Source organism: Parasteatoda tepidariorum, chromosome 1, assembly GCF_043381705.1.
Source record: "Parasteatoda tepidariorum isolate YZ-2023 chromosome 1, CAS_Ptep_4.0, whole genome shotgun sequence".
NCBI lineage: Eukaryota > Metazoa > Arthropoda > Arachnida > Araneae > Theridiidae > Parasteatoda > Parasteatoda tepidariorum.
Window position 1 is genome coordinate 43,943,600 of NC_092204.1, and position 24,960 is coordinate 43,968,559.

General features: G+C 30.8%; 1 protein-coding gene across 5 annotated transcripts in view; it reads left to right on the forward strand.

Moving 5' to 3' along the window:
- Positions 1–23,126, forward strand: part of LOC107452690 (probable sodium/potassium-transporting ATPase subunit beta-3) — a 38,819-nt gene extending 15,693 nt beyond the window's left edge. For all 5 annotated transcript variants that reach the window (XM_043043698.2, XM_043043702.2, XM_071179389.1 and 2 more), the window contains exons 2-8: positions 6,110–6,228; positions 10,106–10,234; positions 11,132–11,260; positions 14,929–15,107; positions 16,362–16,475; positions 20,406–20,573; positions 22,696–23,126. In XM_043043698.2, the coding sequence (XP_042899632.1) occupies positions 6,126–6,228; positions 10,106–10,234; positions 11,132–11,260; positions 14,929–15,107; positions 16,362–16,475; positions 20,406–20,573; positions 22,696–22,764 (891 nt within the window). In that variant the 5' untranslated portion in view covers positions 6,110–6,125 and the 3' untranslated portion in view covers positions 22,765–23,126. The remainder of the gene's footprint in view (positions 1–6,109; positions 6,229–10,105; positions 10,235–11,131; positions 11,261–14,928; positions 15,108–16,361; positions 16,476–20,405; positions 20,574–22,695) is intronic.
- The last annotated feature ends 1,834 nt before the right edge of the window (positions 23,127–24,960 follow it).

Genomic DNA, 24,960 nt, shown 5'->3' on the forward strand with positions numbered 1-24,960 from the left:
AAAAATCAAATTACAATTTTATTTATTTTATGCGTTTTTCAGTCATGTATCGTGTTAAGAATTTTTTTACTTATTTATAATGTAACCTATATAGTTAAAAAGTATGTAGCACAAAGAAACATAATATCGGGCAAATGAGCTGAAACTTAAATATGGTGGACCAAAACATCCATCTGTGTTTGTAGCAAATCTGTACCATTTTATGCATCAAATTTGCGCTGATTTTTCTGATAGTGCAATAGTGCCTTTTAATGAACTTGACGGGATCATAAATTTTGGGACTGATAGAGAATGCCCATGAATGCCATCGACGTAACCACATTGTGAAAAAGGGTTTCATAATATTGAGCAAAAATTTTCCAAAATAGCTCCGAAACAAATAAATCGTATTTCCCGGTGCATAAACCAGATTTTAAAACACCCCAAAAAATTTTAAAAAATCAGGGGTCAATTTATATTCCAGTAATAAAGTTGAACATTCGTTGATCATGAAATATCAATAAATCACAAACAATGAGATAGATATAAATAACTCTGTGTCAATTTAATTCTTTCAAAATTTATTTTAATATGTCATATACAATTAGTATGCTATATATATGCTTATTTAATATGTTATATACGATAAATTATTCAAGAGTATTTCAAAAAATATTATAAAACTAAAACTTTTAAAACATACCATAAAGATAAAAATTTAAAGATTCCAGAATATCAGATGTAGGGCCGGGATAGCCTAGTTGGCAGGACACTGGGCCCATGTCCAAGATTTCGTGGGTTCGATCCCAGGCCGGCCGAAAACTCCCCGTGTAATAAAATGGTGACTGACGCTGATTAAATCTGTCGAGTCTCGAAGTCCTCCATGTTCCCATAACAAATCAATACCTCTGGGGGTGCTGATCCGGGAGTTCCCTTGTCTTCTGGATTGGTTCAAAATTACAAGGCTACGAAGTTGAACATTAGTAGTATTAAACCCGCAGTTCAACGACGGATATGAAATAGAATATCAGATGTGTCGGAACCAATAACGTTAGCAATGTCGTCACACAGACAATGAATTGAATGGAAAATTTTGTAGACTTCATATCTTATTTTTCTTTTTTTATTTCAGAAATTTTTATGTTTGGTTTTTTTTAGTTATCGACTTATACACCCGTCATATCAGAATCTTGCTGTCTCGTATTCAAAGATAGGGGGTCGATTTATACACCGGGATATACGGAATTTGAAAATCCCTTGTATTCAAAACACCCATCTTATTTTTCTTTTTTTATTTCAGAAATTTTTATGTTTGGTTTTTTTTTAGTTATCGACTTATACACCCGTCATATCAGAATCTTGCTGTCTCGTATTCAAAGATAGGGGGTCGATTTATACACCGGGATATACGGAATTTGAAAATCCCTTGTATTCAAAACACCCATTTCTGAGCAAAATGCATAGCCTCAAAAGTTAATTGGAGGAAGAAATGTTATTCCTGATGTTATTATATGGATGTTATTATATGATGTTATTATATTCCTGTCATTATATGGAGAGAGAAGTTATTCCTGATGATTATTTCTCCGAGATAGTTGTTAAGATACTCTAACCACTCCATCCACCGCTGCAATCACGAATTTTAATGGTACAAAGGGTGACAATTTGGAAAATGTGATTCCGATAGCTTAGTCAGGTGGTAAATTTAATTGCTTATTTCACTACATAGAAACTTTTATGAGAATGGAATGTATGACACGATGTGTCATTGCTTCGACACCTGTATAAAGCTTCCTAATTCTCCCTGAACTGGTGTGTACACGCTGGGTCCTTAGTTCGAATCCTGCAGGCAGTGAACGAACATTTCTCCCTCCGTGTCACTTTTGAAACAATGCATTTAGCTCAAAAATGAGTAGGGTAAACTAACCAGTGAAAGAACACTTAAGTTTCGCTTGCCTTTTAAAAAATCATATTAATTTCAAAATTCGTAATTTTAGTTAAATGACAGTGTCAACAAATTTGTTACTAACTGCAAATTATGTAAAAAAAATTGTAGGGAACTTACATAGTATTGTTTTAAAGTTTTGGATAATAAAACGTAACTTCAATAACTATATTTTAAATTCTCTTTTTCACAGTGAGAAAAATAAAACTATTACATGCAATTAATTCCACTTCAAACATATAAATACAAATACTCACCTTACAATTTTTTCAAAGAAACAATGTGTTGCAGAGATAATAACAAATTCAAAAATTTTTCCAGAGAAGTCTATTTGACCAGGTAATCCAAAACATTGCTAGATGACTTCCTATTGTTTGGCAGTAAGCTATTGTTACCAATCAAATTCTTATTTTTAATCAATATATATGAAATGTTCCCTCACCGGGTAGTGTTCCATCACTGGTTGGTTTACCCTATATGCTGTTTCAATTTTGAATACATGGGATTTTCTAATTGATTCTTTTTGTTTCGGAGCTATTTTGATACATTTTTGCTCAATTTTGAGAAAGTTCATGAGTTTGAAAAAGTGACATGCAATATATAGACATTCGAATATTAATTGCTGTAATAAAAGTTTTTAAATCTGTAACTAACATCGACTAAAATAAGAACAAAAACTCGAATTTTTCAGTGCGCATCATATATGCTGTTTCAGATGTGATGATAAAAATAAATAAAAACTACCATTGTTTACCATACCGGATTTAATATTCAAAATTAGAAGGCTAGAAATCATTTTAAAACTATAAATATCCATTTTTAGAGAAAAGTATCTATTTTCATGGGAAAGTAGCTAAGAGATTTGTTTCATGTATGCATCATATTTCGTAGGCGAAATTATCCTTTTTTTAGTGAAAAATCTCTTTTTGACATTAGATAGTAATTAATACAATAATTTTCTGTGTGAATCATATTTTGTAGATGAAATTATCCTTTTTTTGTGATAAGTATCCGTTTTCCATTCGAAAGTAATTAATACTAGTGATACTATTTTTTTTTTTCGGTGAGCATTATTTTTTTTTTAAATTCACATATTTATTTCTGTTTATTTTGAATAAATTTAATAGTAATGGCACAATTGTTTTGTGTGCAATATATCTGATATGACCGCAGATTATTGCCATTGTCTCAAAATAGCACAAACTTAAGTGTTTTCAATAAATACAACCTCTTAAATTCATCCTTGAAAACTAATAGTTAAAGTTTAAAGGACAAGTAAGTTAAGCCTTATGACAATTTCCTTCTCAACCAATGATCAGCAATTATGTCGGTTGCCATGTAAATCTATAGAAATGTCCTTGCTTAGTATGATGAATCTTTCAGATTTAGTTTTCCTAGTTTTCAGAAAGCATCGTCCCATGTCAAAGGGCAGATTTATACTGACGTGTGCGGCTGCACGCATTATAATTCTTTTGTCTTTTCCATTAATTCGTCTGTTGCGATTCGTGTGTATCAGATGGAAACTCGTTAGCGTGTCGATCTAAAACAAAGAATGGTTTTTGGGTTATTCGAAAATTATAAATTGATAAACGGAAATAAGAATCATATATTTTTTTTTCTGGATGTTTAGGCAATATTTTACTTTCTTTGCAAAAGGGAAAATAAACCTGTTTTTCCCCGTTTCGTTTTAGGTTATTTAAAAACGTTTTTAATTGGTAATTTAATGCCTGCGAAGTTTGAATCGTTTTTTGTAATCATTTTAAAAAAAGATATGCATTATGTTTATTGAGTGATTGTAAGTAGTAAAATACCCACATTTATATCACAAATCAATACTTCCAACTACATTGCAAAGTTTTAATAAACTATCTTTTGTGTATGTGAGGGTAGAATCTTGCAATCGAAGTTTTGAACACTTTCCAACTAGCTAGAGTACTGGCTATAGCCGAATTGTTGCTCCGTGCCTCATGGAAATGCGAATTTCAATTGTTTATTGACCGCTACAAGTAGAAGTTATCTCCATGCATTATTACGAATGGGAATTAATTGTCACTCGAAATTTCGGTCATATTCCGACGAGCTAAAATGCTCAAATATCAACTGCTGCTTTGTTTTTAGAGTAAATTTAAGCTTAAATTTTATCTAAATTTTATCTTATATTCTCACGAATAAAATTTTAGATCGATTACAGAGATAAACAAACTGAGAGGCACAGAAATAAATAGAAAGCAGCAAAATAAAATTTAAAAAATTTAAAACTACTTCCTTCAACTAGACTTTAAAGAAATTTTTTTCCAAATCTAAAAAATTAAAATGAAAAAAAAAAATTTAAAACGAATGGTATGTTTCTTTCGTAATAAATTCCCCTCTCCACCGAAAATTTCCGTTGTGCCATATCAAAGCAATTCTCTCTTAATTTTTTGTTTTATGTCTGACAAAAATGATATTATTTTCTCCCTTTTTACAGTCAAAAAAAATTTTCATTTTATTTTACCACTTTGTCTTTTTTTAATTTTATGATAGTTTGTAACTTTTTCAACAATTAGAACTTATATTGGCTCTAGGTATAGAGTTCCAGTTGAAAATGAGCTCTCTAGTTATTCGGAAAGTTGTCAGAATTTTGATTGGCGATAAAATCAGTATGTAGCCGTTAAGAAACGATTGAAACTTGTATTTTAATCTGGTTCATAGCTACAGATGAACCTGAGAACAATATTTAGCCTGAAAGAGATCAGAATTTTAACTGCTGATAAAATAGAAGATAAAGTGTTGCCAGGAAACGAAACGATTGTAACTTGCATTGCTGTCAGTTCGAAAGCTAATTTGTCGAAAAGTGATCAAAATGTTGGTTGTAAGATTTCATTTTCACAGACTCAAAAGCAAATTAACCAAAATACTCGAAAAAAAAAGGAAAAAGTTCAAATTTTTTCGAGTTTACGAGCTTTTTCAAACTAATGCCTTTACTAATAAAATTTACTCTTTTCACAGCTTGATAAAGCACTCGTGTAATTTAATTTTAAAAGCTGAGACGGAATAAAAAAGATAAAATTATAGAATTTAAATATTTCATCTTATTTCGAGTCGTTTTGAGTTCAAACACGTCCTCATTCATCTCTAACAATCCGCAATTCACATTTGTCACCTTTAGAAGTCAAACAAATTTTAATACATTACGAACGAGCACAGATTACACTTTAGTATCATAAACACGATTTTTAAACCTGAATAAATAGAATCAGGTGCAGAAAATTGAAAAAAAAATTTGTTCGTTGGAGAGACATAAAAATATTCAAATAATCTCTGCCTACTTAATATACTAAAGCTGAGCAAGATTTAGAGAATCAAGGCTGTTCTTTTTTCCTTAAATTTCAAATGCAGAAAATTGCTACTTGCATGTTTTCCATAAGAAATCTAATAAAACCAGCTTTTAAATTGATCACGACTTATAAAATTATTAATTATCTTAAAAGCATTTTTGCTTATTCTCTTTTATTGAAAAAATTACATTGATAAATAGAAAATATTTTGTGTAATCGATTTTAAAAATGGGAAATTTCCCGATATTATTTTTAATGTAATATTTCATTATCATGTCAAATAATACTGTATATGGAGGTTTTCCTTAAAAAATTAAAACTTCGATTTATTTGTTCGCATACTTTCTAAAAGCAATTTAATAAAATTAAATTGCTCCCAAATTATAATTTACTATCTAAAAATGACGTGGTTTACTTTATTTAAATTTTTTTTTTTTAATGTAAATCAGAAGATGCTTTTGCCATCGATTTCTGGTAAATATTTTGGAATTGTTTTCTAATTTAATATTTTACTGACGAGTAAAATAATTCTACCTATTAAGATAACTTTTTAAATTTAAAAAAAAAAAAGATTCTTTTCAACAGTTTCGAATCTTATTTTATATTGTGAAAAAGTTTCAGCACTCTGAATTTAATATTTTCTAAGAAAATGTGCCTCAAACATTAACACTTTAGCATCGAAGCTGCTGGATTGAATCAACTGCACTGATAATAAAATACTAACAAATCTTTATTGGATGTAAACTGTATCTGAATCGTTCACTTAAAACTACAATTTAAGCGTTGCACTTTTTAAAAATATTGTTTCACTCAATATTTGCTGATAGAGTTATAATGTAATTATTTGCTTTTTATCTTTAATTTTTAGACTCTAGGACAGAGAGATGTCTCAAATAAAGAATTACCCGAATACCCCTCAAGTAAATTTACCTCAGCCGCATGTGACCATTCCAGACACAAGATCTGACAAATGCCGATGCTCGGGTTGTGAGTATGTTTTATTTAATGCTTCTGTATTCTACCTTCATATTTGTAGAGTTTTTCTAGAAGTAAACAAGACATTTAATAGCAAATGTTTTGAAAAAAAAAACTTTGCTTGTCAGGAGTTTAAGTTAAAATTTTTTAAAAAAATGTCTACATTAAGGTAGGTTTGGTTTTTTTTTTTTTTTTTAATAATAAAAACTGTTCTAAAGAAACCTTAAATATTTTTCATTTCTGGTTGAAAAAGAAAACTTGTATTTCACTTCGTAAATTTGTAATTTTAAATTTAACTTTGAAGAAGAAAAAAAAACTGTTTCGTGAAACAAAATATTAAAATCATAAACTAATTAAAAATTTGATTATCGAAATAGAATCAATATTATTTAAATATTTGTAGAACCGTGGCATACATATTGGTTCCAAGATTCGTCAGCAGTAGACAAGGAATATTTTTAAAGTCAGCATTGTTAATCAAAATGAATTTCAAAAAGGATCGAAAGAAATTCCTCATAGATCGGTTCGGGAGTAAATGATCTAATTTTCTAATGATCTAGTTTTCTAATGATCTAGTTTTCTAATGATCTAGTTTTCTAGTTCTTTATTTACACTCTTTTGCATGGTGATTATAACTCCCAATTTTTCGTCTAGACGTATAAAGTTCAAACCCATACAAATCCAATGGTTAGCAATTTGGCAATCGCAATATTTCGATGGCAAATTATGATCAGAAATGGATAAGTTTAAAAGTTGTCAAAAATTTTAAAAACCGCCACTAAATACGTGACAGATTGATTGTCTTACTAGGCTTGTTTATTTAATAGTTCAAGATGTGTTAGTGATTGATGCCGAAATTGCGCGCATAAACTAACATCGTTCTATCTCGTTAAAAAAAAATTGAATTTAACGACGACTACAGCTATAAAATTGTTTAAATTTTTATTAAAGTTCAAACTCGATTTCGGCCTTTTTGTCAAATTTATCAAATGCCAGAAATTCAGTTTAAAAAAAAAAAATTAAGTTCAAAATTGCTACTTTTTTGCGAAGAGCTGTTACGAATTCTAATATTGCAGATTTGATAATAGCAACATAATGAACTGGACAGCCAGTTCTGTTCTGATGACCAAAACGGTAAATTAACATAACCAAGAAATGACCCAACAAAGCTCAAAATATTGTTCAACAGCGAAAGCGCGTTGTTCGTTCGTGAAGCTCGCCATTTTCAATGACTCTGGTTCATCTGCCTTTTGACTTTCTTATCTCGGTTTTTTTTTTTTCGTTGGCAACATTTTATAACACAAAAGGTGCTTGATGTAAATTTTGGGATACTCTTTTTAATAAAAAGATGTTATTTTCTTCCATTCGGAAGTAAACTTTCTTTCTTTTAAAAGTTAAATCCATATAATTGCACAAACTCCTTTTTTTTATTAGTATAATTAAATACCTGTAATCTGAATGGATACAAGGTAACAAAGATTAGTGCTATTTTTCTTATTGGAATCACATACCTAGACTAGAGATAAATTAAAGAGGAAAGTGATTTAAAAATTTCGGACATTCCGCAGTGAATCGGCAGAAAATCTGATTTATTTTATTTCCTACCTTGAATCGTTCGAGTTGTACAAATTATTTTTTATACTTCCTCTTTCTTTCAAAGATGAAAATTTCTTATTAAAATATGTTCACTATATGTGCTAGTAGTCGAAATCACAGACAAAAAAATTTTATCGTTGCTTTTCTTTTTTATGATTTATTTGTTGAGTTGCAATTTAACATTTAGTTGAATTGAATTGAAAGTATGGTTTAATCACACCAAGTCAAAAAAGGACATGCTGCGCCAAACATGCGGTTTTTTTGAGCATTTAGTTAGCAATATAATATTTCTTTGTTAGCTGTTAATTGTATGACTAGTTTTAACACGCTTTTTATTTCATTCACTTGTAAAACGCATTTTTCTCCAGGTAGCAACAAAAATAAAGAACGAAAAACAGCTGTCATTTAAAATTATAATAAATAAATTTTATTATAATTTTATGATTCGGTAAATTTATTTTTTATTTTAAATAAATTTTATTATTTATTTTAGTCAAGTGTTATTATTTATTTTTAATAAATTTTATTATTTAGTAAATTTTATTATTTATTTTAAATAAAGCGAAATCAGTTGAATAGTTCCTAAGATATATAATTTTAAATATACGACTTTTTTAAAACTCGATTTCTCAGGAGCTATTTAACCGATTTCGTTCAAACTTTGTATTCTGCCATGTAAAATTAAGTTCTTTAAAATTACGTAAAAAACTTTATACCTTACTGCTCAAATTTTTTCGACTATTTTAATAGTAAAAAAGTAAATATGTACTAATAATATGATTAAATAATAAAGGATTAAATAATAAAAAATATGTACTGAAAGTTAATTTTTGTATGAAGTTATCTTTGGATAAAAGAATTTTATATTTGTGAGCAAGAATTATATAATTATATTAAACAGCAAATTATGATATAGCGAAATACGCAAAATAAAAATAATAATAATAAAAATAGTAAATAAATAAATGAAATTTACATTAAGTAGTCAAAACTTTGGACCGCTCTCCTGATCAAACTATTGGGACCATATTTCGCAGATTGAGGCTACCCCTACATTTTTGGAATCTGGAATCCAAATCAGTAAAGAAATGGTATGTTTATTCAGGGAAAGTACGTTTTTGTGTCTGACTTCGTTATTTAAAATATTGTCTGCACTTATTAATTATCATATTTGAGATCACTCCCTAAAGCATTAAGATTGAGTCCTAGAAGGTGAAAGTCCAATCATTAGATCAAAAGTTATTCAGGATGGTCCGTTTTTTTTCCCGCACTGTACATCTAGCAGCAGCTTAACAGCTTTAAACTATACAGTAAAGATAGTTAGCTGAACTATAGCAACATCTCCTAGAAGAGAGAACGCCTTAGCACAGATCAAACTAGTAGTCCGATGTAACGAACATAAACTGCGCAGAGAAGTAATTAAGAAATATATCACTACATTTGAGCTACTGCTTTTGCAAGTTGCGCAGTGGGAATTTTATGTAGGATGTCATTATGTTTGGAGTACTAAAGGATAAAATTTCTTGTTTTTTGGTAACCAGTGCTGTGGCCTTCTCTCTTCTAGAAAGTATTGACTGTAGGGGAAATTTATGTCACACCGTGACGTATATGACATCTCGCAAGTAAGAGCTGAGCAATCCAGTTACCACAAAACATCCTCGGTTCTCTACAGTTTGTGCAAAACCAACGGACACACTGTAAAAAATTCTGGATCAATTTATGGTAGAAAGTGCTGGCATGCATCATTCGTGAAATCCCTTCTTACCGTAAAATATTATACCATAATATTTATTTAATTAGAGTGATTCAGTGATTTTACAGTATTGCTGTAAAACTTACGGTATATCGGACTTTCTGTTCCAGTAAAAGTGGATTTTACGGTAAAAAGTAACCAGCACTATGAGTGCCGGCATTTTTTTAAAATCATAATTTGATCTGTAATTCTTCACAGTGTGGGATGTTACTTGAGAAAGCAAAATCTCTCTAATAGAGTTGCATTTATACGCTGCCATCAGTTTCTCAACTGCTTCAGGAGTTCCTTTGTCTTCTGGTCGAATCAAATGAAAATTACGAATTTTCCAATGTTCATATTTGCAACAATGAAATTCAGTAAACACACATTATTTGATACTAGTTTGAGTTATGTTATATATGGAAATCTTGATTAGCTTTTTTAGAATTTGTGTCATTCTAAAACCGTACAAACAAAATAAGAAAAGGTGAATGAACTTTTAAAAAAGTGCTGAGACAATTTTATATAACTTTTTTTTTCAAATGATTTTGTTCTTTTTAGGGTTACCTTTTGTTTCAGTTGGAATATGTGCAATTCTTTTTCTGATTCTCGTTACAACTTATGGTGGAGCAAAATTATTTCCAGTTTCTATAAATATATATGCTGGGCTTGTTCCTATAGTTAAAAAAGGTAATGTACTACATATAGAAAGCAAATACACGCATTTACTTGTTTTTTTTTCCCTTTTTAATTCTCAATCATTTTCGAAGTTTTAATTTAACTGCTTTCGCTAATCCACATTTTTAATTTACAATTTACACAATGCAAACAAAAGCTATTCAACTTAGTGACTGTGTGATAAAATTAGATTCATGCCATTATATTGTATTCGCAGTTCGTTTATCGCGATTAAGTCATGACACAAATCGTCAACTTTAACAAGCATTAAGTTTGAAATTAAAATATTTCTTTTTATTGTAATAATATGTTTTATGTGTCAAAGTTTTTAATCTTTTTCCTGGCCTTTTTCACTAAGTATTTTTTTTTCTTTTTGGAAATCTTCATTATATTGTAAAGAAAATCGTTATTTATCGTCTTCTGATGAGATTATTTTATCAAAGACATGATAAGTACCATATTTTAATTCGATTCCTTTGATCCCAGGAAGGATTAGAGAAAAAATTATATTACTGTAAAGAGAATCGTTATTTTATCGTTTTCTGACGAAACTATTTCACCAAAGACATGAAAAGTACCATATTTTTAAGTCGATTCCTTGATCCCAGTTGTTGTTTGTTGTTGTTTTCATGCTAGAATATTTAAAAACAGTTCTGCTGTGCATTAGGCTTGGTTACCATTAAAATTTATATGTTGTACAAGATAATTTTGAAAGGTGGCCAAGCTGGTAGCCAAAAACGGCTAGCTTTTAATATCAATCAAATATAAAAATATTTGTTTTTTCGAAATTCATTATTTACTTACCTTAGCTTTTTGAATGAATTCATCTCTAGTTACGTGTATTGATATCGAATATGTATATTTTGAAATCTAATTGCATTCATTTCAAACTTTATTTCATAAATCTAGGATTTCTGCAAGTCCTACCATTTGTGGTCGAATCAAACAAGAGTATTCCAGATTCCCATGTTATAAAACTACCTCTTCAAAAAGCAGAATTAACAGAATATATTCAAATAATTGATGGCCTGCTAAAAGGTAATATAAAACATTACATAAAAACGCGTTACGTAATATTACGTTATATGCTAAAAACTAGCTCTATAACTATTACTGTATGCATCAATTGATTAATACAAATTTAAAATGTATTTACCATAATATAGTCCATAGAAATTAAGGCATTTTATGAGTTTAGATAAAAGAATGATTTCTTTTTATTAATGCTGAGTTATTTATTTCGGGAAACAAAAGGTGAATTTTAGAAATATAAAATATTAAACATTAAACGAGTTTTTCATTATTATTCATTGACATTATTATTTTTTAATATATATATATATATATAAATTAACAGGGCTACATCCCGGTTATCATTAGTATTTTCAGATTTAATAATGCAGTCAAAAGCCATAATACGTTATAAAAAGATTTATTTAAAGATATGCTGGTGGTTATAACAGTTCACATCCCCACTCCGCAAAGGAGGAGGTGTGGACAAAACTACGGATGGTTCTGGCAGATGTTTATTGGAACACGTTATTCAGCAAGAGACATGCGAAAGCAATCGCCCCCGCATTAAATACTTACAGATGTTGATGTAATTAGGTTCCAGTCGTATATATCTTTGTAACTCTACGCATTATGGAAAATCATTTAATGCTTCCTAATATGGAAGTGAAAGAGGGACAGGATTCTAAAAATAACTCCTCCTTTGAAATATAAATCTAATTATTATTCAATNTATATATATATATATATTAAGAATATATACATTAAGAAAACTTAACTGCTCATAAGCTGCAAGTAAATAGAGCTCATAAAATAAGTTCAAAAGTAGAGAAAACATGTAAAAAATTACAGAACAATGAAAAAGGGGAATGTTACAGCGAAATGAAAACATATTTTAATTTTAATGATTTGTTTTTTTAAAACTAGCTAAATAACCGTTCTTCGCACGGGAATATTTAAAAACAAATAGAAAACCATAACAATAAATCAGTATTGAGAAACACAACGAAATCATGAAATCAAACTTAAAATCATATACCGACACAATTAAGGAACTTAGAGGAACCAAATAAGTGATATTTTTAGGGGAATTAATGAATCAGAATTAATGAGATAAAAAAAAAGTGGTTGAATAAATACGGGTATGTTTAATGAATGTAACAGAACTGTTTTTGCTTTCACTTAAATTTCAACATAACTAATTACATCAGTTTTCAGTATGCTTGCATGATTTTTATTTCAAATTAGGTCGTGGTAAATAAATAAAAATAAAGAAATATTTGTCCCGCTTTCTAATAAATTGGTAATAAAGTAGTTCAAATGCAACTTTTTTTTTAGTTCTGAAAATGCCACTAACCTGTTTCTTCCTACTAAGTTTTTCAATTAATGTAGTTAAAATAATTTCAATTTTTTAATTTAATGTCAAATGTTGTTTTCTTTCGTGGCTTTATGTTATTGAAGTAAGCAAAGCTCGTTGTTTGTAATTCATACTATTGAATAAAGATAAAATGTTTTTAAAATCTCTTGGCATAATGCTATTGCTCACAGCCGATTCATGATAGTTAAAATTCCCTTTAAATTAAGCACTTAATAACAGAACACCTATTCCAAAGTATAGGTATTAAAACTGCTTGGTGCAGTTTTAAAAATCACCAAATATATCAATATAATATTTTATACCTATATAAGTATATTTGGTACATATTATATAACTCTTCAACATTTGAGTTTATGCATATTTATCAGTGGCAACCAACGAAAGCTGAATTTCTTTAAAAAAATATACATTCGAACTTCATAAGGATTTTGGAGTCCGACCATTTCTCTATCTGATTTTTAATTTACTGTTAAAATATTTATAAGTTGCGGTGGAAATTTTTTTTATTTATTTCTAATTCTTTAAAATATTAATACACTGGATGTTAATACAGCTGGAAAAAATACTTTCTGAAACTATGGAAAAACTGTAGTAGAATTCTTATCAGAACCAATTCGCCAATTACCATAATACCAGCAGTACATATTACCGTCGGTGATACATATGAATTAAGCGTCATCTGTGAATGGCGATATTTTAATGTTTTCTTAAGCGAATTTCCCATTAATCTTTCTCCCAAGGGCTTGACTTTTTAGCACATAGCTTATTTTATATTATTTCAATTAATACACATTATCAATATTAGTTGAGCATTAGTGTCAATATTAATATGCAGATTTTTTACAGTTACCCAAAGTTTCTCCTTATTTTTTCTTTTTAGTACAGAAATTACTTTTTTTTTATTTCAATTAATACGTATTTCCAACATTAATTAAGCATCATTGTCGTCAGTGATAGTAAGACGACTTCTTACGGTTTTTCAAGACAAATAAATTCCTTTACTCCATTTCTTTTTCTTTCTAGAACATAACTTATTTCTTTTATTTCAATATCCATATATTACATTAATTAATTAAGCATAATTGATGTAATTAAGCCTCATTGGTGCATTATGTTTCTCCTTAACGAATTAGTACCACTTTCCCATTAACACGTTGAATGCCACGCTAATTTTACATGGTTTGCCTGTCTGACCGAAATGATTTTCCAGTATGCGTTGCATATTTTGATGAAATATTATTTACAACAAAATAGTTAATTTTTTTAATCATTCGTGACACATTTAATTCACTGATGTCACCGTTGACCCCGTGGTGCTACGAACAAACTTAGTGCCGGTCACCGTTGACCCCCATGGCATTCAAGGTGTTAATTTTTGCTTTTGAATACACAAATATTTTTTTAAAATTCCATTACTGTTGGTTTTAAATAAGTAATTATTTAAAAACACGTTTAAAATAATTAATATAAATAAAATTAAAGCACGTGGTATCAGACAAAGTGTAAATTTTGTGACGTAGACCACGCGTTCTACCACGTAATGTTCATTGAATTCATCTGGCATAGCGAATATAAAATAAATAAATATTTAAATACGCGCAATAAACTATTTTTTGATCAAACGAAGCTATAAGCTAGCAATTATCACTGATGTTATCTTTAAAATATGTGAAAATTGATTCATTAAATTTAAAACAATGGCTAACGCTTAACCAATCAGAAATTACCATTAGGTTTTTCGCTCATCCAGCTAGAACGATTTATAGTAGAGTGTTCTAATGTTGACAGTGACCTTCCTCGTCCCTGAAACTATCTGTATGCCAAATTTCATCGTTTTCTGTCAGATGGCTTAGGAGTCTATAAAGGACATACACACACAGACATATTACATTCATTTTTATATAGATAGATAGGAAATTACAATTTAATACTTTCCGAAAGAGAATATATATTTCTTTTTATTCATCTAATTGGATACCTGCAAGTGACGTCATTATAGATAAATCGTAGCATTTGTCGATTCGGAAGCCATTCAGGTTTGACACACACTCGTGACGTCGCTAACAGGTATCCAATTAAATCTGATTTAAATCATATGGTTAGGCATGATCACTTCACTTCTTCTCGAGTTATGAGTACATTACTGAGATACAAAGATTTTTGATTGGATAAGTATTACCCGCTATCGAAGAGAGTATTTTTCATTTTTTTAAAAAAAAAACATAAGATTATCATATTTTCCCTTTGTTAATCCCGTTTATCAAACTGGTAGCATTATTAATCTTGCTTGATATTGATTTATATTTTTCCCTTTCAGGTTATCCAGAAAAGCATGAAGAGCCCTACAGGAACTGCTGGCTTCAAAATCCATCTATTGATCACCCGTGTTTTTACGATCGATCTTGGATAACTGAAATATGCTCGAGAAACAACAGTTATGGTTATGATTTATACAGAGGAGAATACAGTCCTTGTTTTCTCCTGAAATTTAATGACGTAATATTTTACAATCCTCTTCTAGCATATTTCTTTCTTTTCTTTTTTTAATGTTTGAATTACTGAAAGTTCTAAAGGACCTTGTCGTTCATTCTTATTTTGCATTGTTTATTCATATTTCCTGCTAAGTCAAATTTTGTCCAAGGAAAAAAGTCTTTTTGTTAAATTTTGATTTGTTTTATTAGTCATTACTTATTTATTTATTTGTATTATGTATTGTACAAATCGCAAAAATAATAACAATAATAATAATCAAATCGAAGAACAATTAACACATTAGTAAAGAATTAGTTTTTTTTTCTTCTTATTTAAGGCTTTAATGAAGGCCTTCAAAAAATTTTAACTATCATCTTCTCTTCGGATAATATTGCTCAATACAACGTGTCAGTATTTATATAGTATTTGTCAGTTATATAGTATATGTATTTTGAATTTTAGGGGGACATTTCATTATCGTGATCTGTTGCGCCAACTACAATCGCCAAGTTGCCAAATAGATTTTAAACTTGCAAATTTAAAAAAAAAAAACATGTAGATGTTTACCTGGGGGTGGTTACGAGCTATACCTTTCGAGTTGGTCCCTTTCTGTGATGTTTTTTTTAAGTTTATCGCGGGCCGCTGCCCGGAAGTTTCCAAGACTTGACGATTATTCTGCCGCAGATCAGGATATGGAAATCTCCCCAATTTTAGGGTAAATAGTCAATATTTCTAAATAAATCCTTAAAAATAGAAAAAAGATGAGGTCCGGCATCAATGTATAGGTATAGAATAACATGGAAGTTTAGCTTTCCATCATTGTACCATATCATGCAGTCGAGAGTTGATGGAGAAAAGTTAAAAGTAGGATTTTCACCATTTTTGACATTCACTTATTGATCAATCTCTTGGATACACTTATTCTTCAGAACTTCTTTGTTTCATATAAGAGATTGTAAACCACTTCCTCCATTTTATCTTTTTTTGGCTAAATCTCTTATCAACGCTTCCAAACATTTCATTACATTAATGTTATCCATCTTAGTTATTCATTCACAACCTATACTGGTTGTTTATAGTTGTTTGCAAAAAATAAAACACATTTTTTTTTCTTCTTTTATTAAATTTCTTGGACATGCTTCCGAACGCTTTATTTTATTAAATTTAGCTAGTATCTTATAGTTATCTATCTTATAGTTTTTCATTCACAACCTACAACTGGTTGTTTACAGAAGTTTGTGAAAAATGAAATAAACATACATTCTCTCTTCCAAGCAGACCAAAGATTGGAAGCCCCTTCTTCCATTTTACCAATCACTTACGGAAGAATCTCTTGGATATCCTACCGAACGCTTAGATCACGGATTCATACCAGTTATCTGCAAAGCTCAGGTAAACAAAACTATACACTTAGATTGAGTTGTTTTCGTTAAATCTGTATTGTTTGAAAAATCAGTTGTTAAGTTTAGTGAGATTTAAAAGTTTATCTATCAACTATTGGGCAATTCCATGGTGTCGGAAGTAAAAAATGAGCTAAAATGTCTTAAATGAATTTCATTTAAGAATTATAAATTAAAGTTATCAAATTTGAATTTAAAATACTTTATTCACTATATTCTATATAAAAAAATTTTATTTAATAAAATCGGATAATAATTTAGTTCAGCGGTTCTTGACCTATGGGTCGCTACCCAAAATTGGGTCGCGAAGCATAATTCTTGGGTCGCGCTGAGTCGAACCAAAAAAGTTAGTAATACACCAAATAATAAGTAATACCAACACCTCCTAGAAGAAGTCATTGTGGCTTACTNCGCCTTCATTGTACGCCTTCATTTTAGATTTACGATACTCTTAGCGCCATCTATACTTTTTTTCGGAAACTATTTGCTAGCAAAGCCATCCGAATATCAACTAACTATACGTGTATATATATATAATTTTTTTCCTTCGGATTTCGGGAGGGGCCCTGGCCCCCTCGGCACCCCCCATAAATACGCCCCTGTCGCGACATGAACATATTTCTCAAATTTGGGTCGCGGCTTAAAAAGGTTAAGAACTACTGATTTAGTTCACAATAAATGGGTTAAACAAATGGTGTCGGGCGTAAATCACACAAAATTAAAATACGATTACTTGGTTACGCATCCCTTAAATTCTGCAAATTGGTTTGGAATTTCATTTTAAACATAATTAAATTTTAAAGCTAGCATTTTAATAACGCATATTTAGCAGTTTTTAAAAATTCTAACACAATAAATAATTAATTTTAAATTATTTTATCAATATTACGAAATATTCAATATTTACAAAATTGTTTATATTAATGAGCTATAGAATCTTGCTTTATACAAAAAGTTTATTATTCCAGCTCTAATTTTATTTATCAGAACAAATAATTATGCATTTTAGTGTCGGACGTGAAATGCATAAAGTGCCTTATGAGAGTTCTTGTAAAAATCAAAATGAGCAATAATTCTACATACTTATGCAACAGGACCTGTCTTTATTATTGTAAAATGTATTTTAATGATTATTTATTTCATTTCTCAATATTACTGTGAATTTAAAAAAAAGAAATATCTGGATTTCTTTAATGTGACTTAATGTGACTTAAAATTTCAAATGATGTTGCCTTTCATTCAACAGCTTGCAACTAATTGGAAAATAAATTTATCAAGTTAATAGTTATTATAACTAAATATTCAACTTGTTGCCTTTAAAATGACACTTCGTAGTATGCTAAAAAAAATATTTATTTTGTATTTCTCCTCAATTGTTTGACCTTACTGTGGAATTTCCCTATTTTCAGCAATGAGATAGCGTTTTCCAAACGGCATTTCACGAACATTAGAGGCAGCAAGAATTAGCAACAATGATGTTATATTAAAAGTATTCACTTCATTATATGGTTAAAATATTACTCGTGCTTTCTTAAAAGAGTCAAAGAATATTAACTTCCAATAAACAAGCATTATTCACTTATTTGACAAACGTAACGTGTGAAGATAAGGCATATATCAAACGAAGGCTAAATTTATTATTCAATCTAACATTTCAAGTTGTTTAGCAACTTTTCACATTTAACTGTATGAGGTATTTTTTTAACTTTATAAGAAATGTTTATTATTAAGTTACAATAGCATTTAGATATATTTCGTAAGTTTTGCTAAATTAATACACTCTGTAGCAAAAAAACGACGCACCAAGAAGCAATCACCCGATTGCTTTGAAATTTCGTATGTATGAATGTTTTGAATAGATATGGCTGGAATGATGCCGACTGGGGACGTAAAGTCTTTAGCGACGGATCTCGCTTCCAACTGTGTCCTGACGATCATCGAAGGCGTGTTTGGAGCTTTGGAGACGCACAGGGTAGAGGGGGGATCCTGCCTTCACTATTGCACGCCACACCGACCCTCAACAAGGCATTATGGTCTGGGGTGCCATTTCCTTTGACAGCCGGACCCCTTTGGTCGTCATTAGAGGTACACTTACTGCACAGCGGTACGCCGACGACATCCTAAGACCTGTTTTGCTACCGTTCCTTTTGCAGTGCCCTGGGCTGGTTTTTCACCAGGACAATGCCAGACCACATACAACACGTGTTGCTATGAACTGTCTGCAAGCTTGTCAAACTCTTCTTTGGCCTGCCAGATCACCAGATCTCTCTCCCATCGAGCATGTCTGGGATATGATGGGAAGGCGATTGCATCTGGCACGGAATGTTGATGACCTCGTTCGACAATTGAATCAAGTTTGGCAGGAAATACCGCAAGAGACCATCCGGGAGCTTTATCGGACTATGCCACGCCGTGTGGCAGCTTGTATCCAGGCTATAGGCAGGTCAACACCTTATTGAACTTGTTACTGTAACTCTGCAATAAATTATTCAATTGTTCTGAAATTTTAATCATTTACTAATCTCTACATTGTCTTCCTATCCACCAAATTTCGTTTTAATCGGACAACTCCTTCTTGGTGCGTCGATTTTTTTGTTATAGAGTGTAGTTACGATTACGTTGAATTCAGAATACCGCGTTGAGAGAAGGGGGATTGGACCTAATCGTTCGTTTGAGGACTAAAAAGAGAACTCTTTTACACTGGGAAACAATTTGTTTTTCTTCCATCTTTATAGTTTGTCTATAGTAAGAACTCCCCTAGCCATTCGTCTGAACCCGTGGCGGTGACTATGGTAACGAGGTATAATATTTCAAGTAGGCTCGTGTTGTCACTGCTTAGGACAGGTTTTGGCTCGGGTCAAAGAGAGAAAGGGACTTTTTTTCTTCGGTCTATTGTGTTACCCCTCCCTAGAGTGAAGCCCTAGAGTTAGCCCTAGAAGCTACCCTCGATGAAATGCGCTATTCTTGTTTCCATAGCAGCAGACGGCCTCAGACTTTGTGATGGAGGGAGTACTTACCGTAGACAAACTATACCTCGAGTAAATATTTTCTTACGAAAATTATAAAAGATTTGTTTACGTAATTCAATTATTTTACGATCGTAAAAGTTATCATATTTATATTAATAACAACAAAAAATGAATATAAATAATTATTGTGAAGTATTCTTCGCATGACGAAAACTATTTCAAATTTATCACAGACATAAACATGTTGGAAAACGTAAAAAGGCATCATGATGTATCGTGAATTATAAAAATAAGAAAAAGTTGGAGTAAAGTCAATGTCAACTCGGTTTCATTTTATAGCAAAAAATAGATGAAAATTGTACTAATATTAAAAATGCTTACATATTCCAGTATTTACTTGTTATATTATTCGTTTTTTTAAAACCACTAACCCTTTGACAAAGAATTTTTATTAAACACATTTTTCAAACTTTTTTTCAATATTTTGTATTAATTTAGGTCAAAATATGAAAAAATATTATATTTAGCATTTTAATAATTTAATGTTATGAAATACTGCATGAAACACTGGTGTCTTTTTCTGTGAGGGCAAAATCTTTCAAACACGGCTCGACTCCAAACAATAATTTTTCAAATTTGCAGTTATTTAGATCTAAGAGAAACAATATTCATTATTGAGATTTCTTGAATTTACAAAATTAGTTATTGATAAAATTTTGAATATGAATGAAAAAAAATTCCAACTGATTTTTTTGCTGGATCGATAATCTAACAGATTTTTTTCAGTAACTATTAGATTGTTTTTCTATAATTAAAAAATACCAAAATATATTTTTGCTTGTAATTAGAGTGCTAAAAAAATATGTAAACATAAAAGGGACACCAGTGTCTTATCTACGTCAAAGGATTAAAACTAATTTTTATATTAATTTCAATGGTTTTGTTTTAATCAGGATAAGAGCAAGCCGAATACACCCATTGGAATTGATATTTACCCTCCCAAAGGTTACTCAGTCCTTTATTTTCCTCAATCAAAGTTTGGAAGTTCTTACCTTTCTCCTGTTGTAACAGTCAAAGTAAATGGTATAAGAAGAAAAAGAAATGTCACTGTTGATTGTGCGGTAAGTGTGACTTATAATTCCTATTTTAGTCTAATTATGATTAGTATAAAATGAAAATGTGGTTAATTCTCCACATTAGTAAACCAGCTTTTTAACTCCTACAAATAATATCATTCCAAAACCCTACTGATGTAGAATTAAAAATTTAAGACATCTGACAGCAAAAGCTTGCTCTACATTGTCAAGTTTCTAAAATTATTATTTTTTCTCCCAACTATTCCTTTTTAAAAGCCATTGGATTAATTAAAATAACTTTTAGTCCAGTTTTACATTCTTACATAAGAATTTATTTCATCGTCGGCTGCATATAGGATTTTCAGATTTTTTTGAACTAATTAACCAGTATTTCGGTTACATGGAGAAGAAAACTACGAAATCCTCCTACGGTTAGCCTGGCGGCATATGGATTCTTATCAGCATTCTAATCCACAATCCGCATTCTAATCTACAATCCGCCTTTCACTATCTATGGTAAAGGAGAACACATTTTTTGTTGCATTTATACCAATACTTGATCTTGCCTAATTCGAATGTGGGGATTTAAAATCTGAAATTAGTTTTGCTCCTAAAGCTGCAGATTTTTTTAAAATGACATTTTTTGTCGAAATGTCCGAATTTAAAAACGTTATATATAACAGGGTGACAAATAAATGTTGCGACAATTGTTGTCTAGGGGAGTTAGGGCTCATCATTAGGATTAAATTTGGCTAGAAACCCGTCGTACGCAACTGGGGGAATTTCCCCTATTATGACCTGTTCAAAAGCACACGAAGAAACATTATAGGGAAGTGCCCTTAGTGGCATATGACGCTCATGGCATATGACTTAGTGGCTCCCTTAGAAGTTTGTCACAACATTTAGGCGACCCGCTGATGTTTTTAAACTTGAACATTTTTACTAACAATAAGTTAAAACTGTCATTTTAGAAAAAGGCTGAAAGAGAAACCGATCGCAGATTTAAAATCAGCGATACGAAAGTATCTAAAGAAATGTTAAAAAATCTCATGCAACAGAAAGAAAAAAATTGTAAAATTTATTAGTCTGACCTCTATTTAACGAAGTCGCTAAATCCCGATAATAAGTTCGTTATATGGAAAGTTCGTTAAATAGAAAGTCACCTTTTGAAATATTTAAATAACACAAAAGGATTTTAAATTCATAAACACTAGGCATAATTAAAATAGCAATTGATACACATTTATCACTTAAACTAGTATCTACTATTTATGTCTTACAAATCTTAACCATAAAAACAATCTGCATGGAAAACAAGAATAGAGCAAAACATTATCACAAACAAAACTACAAAACTATTATAACAAAAGTAAAAGAAAAAAAAAAGCTAAATTTATGTATCAAATTATACCTGCATTTATTATAAAAGTAATTTTAAACATGCATTACCTCAAGCGTTTTTAAGTTTAATTACTACTGATAAAATCCGATAATTTTATCTGAATTTTTCGTTTGAAATGCAAACAAAAAGGAAAGGGTTCTCTAAAAGTTAAGTGGCTTTGAAAGTCAAGGTCATTTTCCCTGTAAAATGTGTTAACAAGTTTGAAATGTTCTGAAATATTTTGGGAAATAGGGAAAGTGGATCTCAAAGAAAAGTTCGTTAAATAGAAAATTCACTTCGTTATTTGAAAGTTATTTTATTAAGAAATTTCTAAAATGTTCTTGGTTCCACGAAAAAAATCGCAAAATAGAGAAAATGGAAATTCGTTAAATATAATTCCGACTGTACCTGCTAAAAAGAAATTTCAGCCCACTATAAGCGAACTGCCGATTTCTTATCCGTTTACTATAAGTGTATGAAATAACATTAGTTAAATAATAGTTCGGATGGGATCGTTAAAAACGTTTATTACAATCGAATGTTCACTATATCCCGGTTTCATAATAACGGGGTTAGAATTGCTAAAAAACCCTCTCCCAAAAGCTACTTATATCTCTATATCAAGCACGTAGAGTTATGACAAGTTGCTTCAAAATTATTCGAAAGAGAAAAGATATAGAATTCGGGTAACAAAATTTGCGAAAATCAAAATTTCTTTCTGGAATTTGCATTATGCAAATTTTTAACTCTTATAACAAAATGTAAAACAATGCTTTTTACTTTCAGATTGTTACACCCAATGCTTTTGAATTAAACAACAATGGAAGAATAAGTATAACATTTTCCACATCGTAAATGATGAAGATTGAGATTGACATTCCATCATGGAAGCAGTGGATAAATTGGCTTCATAAGAAAAAGCAAGCTAAGCGAACATGAAACTATTGTTTAGAATGTCAGAGACGAATGCAAATAACCTTCAGACATAAACTGTAATTTATTTTCTGTGTTAGTCCTAAAAAATCTTTAATCATTATTAGGAATTGGTTTTCGACAATTATGGAATTAGAAGTAAAGCAAAAGTGTGTGTAGATATTTTTATAAACGCTGATTATATAGAGAAAGAAATAATATCATCTTTTTAAGTACAAAAAATATATTGTGAAGTTTTAAATTTCTTAAACCAATTGTGTATAAAATGAAAATTGTCAAAAGAATTTGATTTATTTATTCATAACTTTTTTTTACCCTTTTGACAGTTTTGTAAATAGGTAAAGGATTCTTCTTGTACGCTGTATCTTATAGGTAAATAGGTTTTGCTACGCAGACTAAAACTTCTGTTTGATAGTCAATTCACAAAATGTTGACGCTATAAAGAGCATTAAAATGAAAATCAAACCAAAATTGTAAATACATTTAATCCACTGGAAAACGAGACGATCAATTCTTGTCTTGAAGAAAGAGCACCGTCGAATCCAACATCTCATCCACTCTTGCATATCATGGTGCAGATGTAACCCAAGTTCACAAATGTTTTTCTCCGGGCAAATAAAAATGTTTCAAATAAGTCGAAAGATCCGGTTAGCACGGAGGATGTTGAAGTATTTCCCAGCCAAATCTCTGATATTCGTAGGTTTTCCCGGATCAGTTAATCTATACGCGGAATTACATCATGTATAATGGCTCGATGGGCTTTTCCTGGGTACAAATTGTTCTGCAGTGTTGTGCATCCATTTCGAATTTTTTTCTCCCAATCGTGCATGCATGCAGTGTTTACCATACACAGGAGAATTTCATACGTTCCAGTACTCTCAACTAGCCAAAAACAAAAGATAACACTCTAAACATAGTAGCCACGTTCTAGAAAATTTAATAAAGGTTGCACTATCGATAAAAAAAAAATCCTTGTAAATTAAACATCTGTGTTATAGTCCCAGTCTGTGTGTTATAATCCCTATCTGTGTTAAAGCTAACCAGTCTCGTAGTGAACTGATCCTAAAGACACGGTTCCCAGTAAAACACCGAAGTCAAGCATCACTGGCTGCGGTCAGTCAGCGGGTGGATGATCACTTTCATCAGCCTGCATAGAAAACGAGGGTGTGCGTTATCGGTCCATCGGTCCTCGTTAAACTGCTCTACCGTAAAGCGCTCGACTTCGCGGGCAAGTCGTCGGGCTATCAAAGCAGCTCTGCAGAGGATCATGGCATGTCTTCAGATCATCCTCAGGGATGTTCTCAGACAGTCACCAACAGCCCATTGTGCAGCTCTAGTGCGACGCGCATAAAGTCTACGTGAAGTTAAAATCTATGAAATTTACGATAAAGTCATAAGCATAAATTTTTACCTCTTTTTTAATTTTTCTAGACTGTGGTGTTACTCTTTCCTTCATATTCAATACTGGACGAAGCCATTTTTCGCAATGCTCACCTCAAGGGTGAGGGTAGCGAACGGTGTAGACCTGTGCATTTTGACTATGCAATTCTCTTACTTCACAGTTGGCATATCTATTGTCAAATTTGGCGAGCATTGTGTTTTATGGTGGGGTTTTCATTTTACTGCACCTTATAGAAGAAACTGATTATAAGGATCATATTAAGCAGGGCAGGTCCGAGGTATATGCCTGGTAAGAAGCTGCGTAGGGCGCCGAGTTTAGGGGGCGCCTTCGCAGTTGTGTGGTAAGGCTAGGTAAAAATGAAAAAGCTTTTTACGATTTAATTTTTCCCTTTCTAAACGCTTTTTCCCCTTCTTGCTAGCTTGCTGAAAATAACAGTTAAAACGCTCTTATTTTCCCAAAATCAAATGTTGAAATATATCTAATATTTTGGCAGCCTAATAACCCTACAAACTGTGTATTCCTTGTTTTATCAGTGTCAATGACATCCTGCCTTATGATAATTAAACGATCGGCAAATATAGATGACTATTGATAATTGAGTTAAATACAGATGACTATTGATAACTGAGTTAAATACAGATGACTATTGATTTTTCTTTAACGTTTCTTCAAGAAAACCCTTTCGGGAAGTGAGAAAATTGATATGCCTTTAATAA